The sequence below is a fragment of the Stegodyphus dumicola genome, chromosome 10 (assembly GCF_044657685.1).
Source record: "Stegodyphus dumicola isolate Sdum_Otavi_A_Nest chromosome 10, ASM4465768v1".
Taxonomy (NCBI): domain Eukaryota; kingdom Metazoa; phylum Arthropoda; class Arachnida; order Araneae; family Eresidae; genus Stegodyphus; species Stegodyphus dumicola.
The window spans coordinates 25178820-25184819 of NC_140777.1; the positions used below are offsets into that span (position 1 = coordinate 25178820).

General features: G+C 31.6%; 1 protein-coding gene across 3 annotated transcripts in view; it reads right to left on the reverse strand.

The window, feature by feature from the left end:
* The window catches only part of SMC2 (structural maintenance of chromosomes 2), a 169523-nt gene extending 163909 nt beyond the window's left edge, over positions 1 to 5614 (reverse strand). The window contains exons 1-2 of one of the 3 annotated variants that reach the window (XM_085824803.1): positions 5245 to 5614; positions 5011 to 5160 (exon numbers count right to left, since the gene is read on the reverse strand). In XM_085824803.1, the coding sequence (XP_085680929.1) occupies positions 5011 to 5160; positions 5245 to 5412 (318 nt within the window). In that variant the 5' untranslated portion in view covers positions 5413 to 5614. The remainder of the gene's footprint in view (positions 1 to 5010; positions 5161 to 5244) is intronic. The other 2 variants (XM_085824802.1, XM_085824804.1) reach the window with 2 other exon arrangements.
* Between the last annotated feature and the right edge of the window lie 386 nt (positions 5615 to 6000).

Sequence of the window (6000 nt, forward strand, 5' to 3'; positions counted from 1 at the left end):
TATGAAACTGGCTTGAAAAAACTGTTTGAGTTCAAATGCAGATTTTATTTTATTATTTATTAGATTTATTAGATTTTGTTTCATTCAAACGGAATTGGATATTTTTACCATGCCTTTTAATGTAAATTGTAAAGCAGTGAGGTCAAATTTGCAGCTTGAATTAACTGAGTTGCAATCTAACAATCATCTCAAGCAGTTGTTTCTAAATATGCTAAAGTTAGAGTTTTACAAATCATTATTGAAAGTAAGTTTCCCAAATTTAATTCATCATTCTCATGCCCCGAAAACCAGTGCCATGTTTGCTTCATCTTATATATGTGAATGAGTGTTTTCAACTATGAACCTTAGAAAGAATTACTTCAGAAGTAGACTGACAGATGAGCATTTAACCTCATTCCTTAGAATCAGTACATCTAATTTCGAACCTCAATATAAGAAACTTTGAAAAATGAAATCGCAATCTCATTATTATAATTAAATTGTATACATAGTTTTTAAAATTTTAGAAAAATCATTCATTTTAAAAAATGAAATCGCAATCTCATTAACATAATTAAATTGTATACATAGTTTAAAAAAATCATTCATTTTAGAAAAATGAAATCGCAATCTCATTAACATAATTAAATTGTATACATAGTTTTTAAAATTTTAGAAAAATTTATTTTGACCCGCTAAACTTTTTTTTTCTCAATGTTTAGCCCGTCACCGAAAAAGTTTGCCCATGCCTGTTCTAGATGATGGTTTTATGATATCTGAATGTAATAATTTGGTACTGTTCTATTATCGGGACCGGATTCAGAAATATATGAATGTATGCACGGGTGTATGTATGTGCCTATATGTGTTTATATATATATATACATGTTTATACTTGCATACATCCCTATATACATTTCTGAATCCGGTCCTGATAACAGAACAGTACCAATAATTCTTCTATTCATTTTTTAATTTCACAGTTATCCTAAAGAGCCATTCCCACTGCGGTTTATCTGAGCTAACGGAGTCAGTTCCATGTGTCGACCAGCTCTGCTATGCCTGCAGTTCAGATTTTTCAATTTGATGCCCTATGGGGAAAAACTATTTTTGGAGATGGGTCAGCTATGTCCGTTACATCAGATAAACCCCAGTGTGAATGGCCCTTTAGGGCAGCATTTCTTAAACTGTGGGTCATAGGATCGCGAGACCTGCAGCAGGGGGGAGATCGCCAAAAATTTTAGCACTTTTGATATTTCTTTAATGTATTATAATAATTTCACAATTACCAACTATTTTTACACAATGTATCTGAAAATAGATAAAGATAAGACAATACACACAAAGAAAAAAGGAAAACATTTTGATGCATTCTTTTTATAATAGAAACGTTCATTTTATTTGCTTTGCACGTGACGCTGTCTTTTCATCTGTTACCTATAAAATTTTCAATTGTTCTAAGTCTTAAAATTAGAAATTAAAGTTAATGACCTATAACTGCGATAGTATATTACAATTCAAGTGAAAAAATTGACAGTTTCACACACACGTGTGTCGGATTTACACGATGCTTATGGGGTCCCACAAAACTTTCGTAAATATTATGGGATCCTGGGGGTCGCAACTGAAAAAAGTTTAAAGAAACTCTGCCTTTAAGGAATGCTCTATGTGGTTTGTAGCTACAGGAAGTTATGTTTAGCAATTTTTATATAAATTATAATAATGATCTGAAATAATAATTTACTCTTATGCTTCCATTCAGTCATGTTTAGCCTTTTTCATATAAATTATAATAATAAAAAAATATTATATGAAATTAACCTTTCATCTAAATTAAAACATCAATCATAAATAGTTATTTATTATTATACTTCCTTTCTTGCCGCAATTATTTTTGGCAGCATTGGCATCAACGATAGTTTGGCGACTTTTACGGCCCTCGAAACCGAATACAGTCAAAAGTCATTAATTCGGACACTCATAATCCGGACCTCAAAGCTACAAACTTTCTGCGCATGCGCCGCATTGACGCATGCGCGTAAGACTTTTACGGCTGCGAATATGCGTGTGCGCATGCGCATAATATGTTAACGCATGCGCGTTTTATGTATAACGGACGATATAAGCTAAGCTAAGCTAAAATTATCTAATTCAGTTAATGTTGCAGATTGCGTTATTCCTTAATCTTCTAATTGGATCCGGCTTATTATTTTTTGCAGACTGTTAGAGCAATTTTATAAAAGTAAGCTTGAACTTTCGATTATGTCAAATAGAATTTCCGATATATATTTACTAATATGTAAAGGATCCACAAAGCGAAAGTATGTTTCGAAGTCCATTAAACAAAAAGTGGAATTGCTGCAAAAAATGGATAAAGGCATAATCCTTTGCTTATCTAACCATTCCAAAATCTGTTTATCAATTTCCCGCTGCTCTGTGGCGGGGGGGAGGGGTGCGGCGCGCAATGAATTGGAAGTTGATCTGTCAGCACTATCCTTATCTTCAGGGCAGATGTTTTTATTTTATTTGGCTTATAATTCCTTACTAAATGTAGTATTTCATCTCGATGTACTCTGTCTTTGATATGATTTAAATCAAATTCCTCGTCATTATAATTTGCTTCCGATAGTGAAGAGAGTGACAGAGAGGTTATTGAAAACGAAAAAATTTTGATTGACAAATTAGTCGGTATTCTCGACACAGCAATTATAGGACTTCAACAGCAGAACTTTGTAACTGAACAAGAAATTATGTCTGTTTATAGAATTAAAGAGAAAGTAGGTTGATCTTTGGATTATGGTAACTTGGCGATTTTTTGGCAAAAATTTGGCGACCAACTCTGCTACAGCAACACTCTATTTTTTTTTTTTTTTTTCCGCCGCCATTTTGTCTTCACGAAGTAAAGACATGTTTCTTTTCTTTTTATTTACTGAACACTTTTTCCCACAATCTACTAGCCAAATTACACTTATACTAGAAATTTTATCTAACAAAACTGCTTAATCATGACAAATATTCACTGCAAAATTGGGAAAAAGTGCACAATACTATACTTCTTACGCGTTTTTCAAAATAACACATACACATAAACCATGTACATGTCGACTTATTTTTACTTAAAAAAACATCCCAGAATTGCACAAAAATGGCATTGCGCACACTTTTCACTATATCCATGTACACTGCTTTTTTCTCATAAATTAGAAAAATTTCACGCATATGCATGACAATTTTCTGAATCTTTAAACCCGGTAAAAAGAACATATATGAAATTACCTTATCGCGAAAAAGTATATACCCTTTCCAAATATGAACATTTCCACATATAAAATAAATAAAATATCTAAAAACTTTTACCTCTAAATTATCTATTGTATTATAAATGTCACCAACGAATTCATACCGCAAACATTACAAATACTTAGTGTCAAATATTTAAGTTATTACCATGCACGTTTACTTCAACTAAAACGTATACCAAATTCCTACAAACATAAAATTCACAAAATAACTATCATTTAATTAAAATATCACTAAACCATGTACACGTCGACTTATTTTTACTTAAAAAAACATCCCAGAATTGCATAAAAATGGCATTGCGCACACTCTTCACTATATCCATGTACACTGCTTTTTTCTCATAAATTAGAAAAATTTCACAAAAATGCATGAAAATACTCGACGTATACTACTCAAACATATTCCAAAATACTACAAACATATAACTCACAAAATCACGATCATTAAATTAAAATATAATTAAATTAAAAACACTACTTAAAATAAGCACATACATTAAATTAATAAAAATTAGATTACAATCCTAATTACTTTAAACTAAATCATTGCTAATAACAATTTTCAAATAATACCATTTTAATTTGTTTACTCCTTACATTTAGAACAATGCATAAAAATAATATCCTCAAATGATTAAAAATACTAACTTACCTAATCTTCTTCAGAATCTTCATTACGTCGCTGCAGTACTACTGCTAATTTCTAAATCCTAAATCCAATAGTCAACTGGAAATCTATTCACCAAGTAATAAGAAATTAATAAAATTTCACCTATACTCAAACTACTTTCAGCAAACCATGTACCCTTCCTTACACTCCTTTTCACAAAATGTCCATTTTCACCATATTTCTTGCACCGCCATTTAAACTTGTAATATCCTTCCTTTCACACAATCTCAACTTATTATTATTATCAGATAAACGCATTAAAAATTTAGAATTCACTTTACATAGCGCCATGCAATCCGAAAATTAATCAACACTATTTCACACAACACACAATAAAGCTTTTCCAAATTAACCTCCTTTCCTGATTAAAGAACTGTAATTCGTCCATTAATGTCACGTTTCACAAAACACAGAATATAGCTAAATACTAAATTTCCAGATTTCCCCCCTTTTCCAATTAAACAACTGTAATTCGTCCATTAATGTCACATGGCATATCTCATGATCTCTCATTTCCCTCACACAAAATAATGCGTAATCGGAACTGAGTGCTTCTCACATTATTACCAAAGTCCTAGGTAGTAACCTTTATCGCCTCCAAAATGTAGCCAAACTACCAGTTACCATATTCCAAAGATCAGCCAGAAAAGGTTATCACATAAAACGAAGCAACTTAAACAACTTACACTGAAAGAAATGTTTAATAAAATAAACAAATAAATATTAAGCTTTATTATTTTTTTTTTTTTTTTGTAAATTTTGATACTCTTTATATCATAATTGTTCTTTATTTCATAAATTACGATTTCATATTTTTAATTTTATAATTTCTGCATGCCATCTTACCAGATTTAAACTGATGATCGATAATCCGGAATCGCCGAAGTCCCGACGAGTCCAGATTAACGACTTTTGACTGTAGTACCAAAGATTGTATATTTACTGCATCTTAAAGTTCTAGATTATACTTTAAATACTTATTACATTACACAATTATACTTTAAGCAGGCAGTACTAAAAGTAACTTTGCTACATATTATTTATAATACAAAGACTTACAATTCGGGTGACGGATATTTCCTTGTGGCTTTCGTAACCAAGAGGACTTGTAGTATCATCACTGTTGTCAAAAGTTATTGTAACAGTCGCTTTATTTATACCGGCTTGACCATTTTTATACACAAGTTCATTTAAATTAGTGGCTCTAACCTGAAATGAAAGGCGTACTCGATGACAGTTTAAAATTTAAAGCATAAATACTTAAGCTAAAATACAGAAAAGAACATAATATACCTGGGATAAATTTGTGATACCCAAGACGAAACAAATCGAATCTAATATGTTTGATTTACCACTACCATTTAATCCAGTAATTGCATTAAACATGGGATCAAAGCCCGTTATCTCGGTCCGATTTCCATACGATTTGAAACCTTCGATACACAGACTTTTAATATACATTTTGTCTAACAATTTTCAAAAGAATGATTATTTAGACTGATACGATTCCCGCGAAATCACTCTTGTTGCCAGTTTAAACAGATACAAACAAGTAATTTAAAAATTGTATTCAATTACTGAACAAAGGTAAATTCCGTATTTACATCCAAATTAACTCTAAATGCTATTTTTGTTTTCAATATTTTATTTGAAGCCAAAATGAAGAGGATTACAGAATTTCGCAACGTCAAACGCTGACAATTTACAGAAGTAAGCGGATGTCACGTGACTCCTCGTAAAAAAAAAATCTATCCAAATCTTGGATAAGGTTCGGAAAACAGCCTTAACGCCAAAACGGGGAGAAACAGGTTATTATAGTAGACCACGTTATGGTTGTCATCCGAAGACGTACTTCTTCTAGGAGGACAGCGTGATACTTTTTTCCTGCTAAGGGATTATCACTGCTAAGGGCCACGCTGCCACACTTCACCTTTAACTTATCCAAGTGCTTCAACTTCAAAGCACTTCGAGAGATTATCAAAGCGCCATAGTTCACTCCAAATTCGTGATCTCAAAGTAGACACAATTCAAAATTATATTAAAAAACTT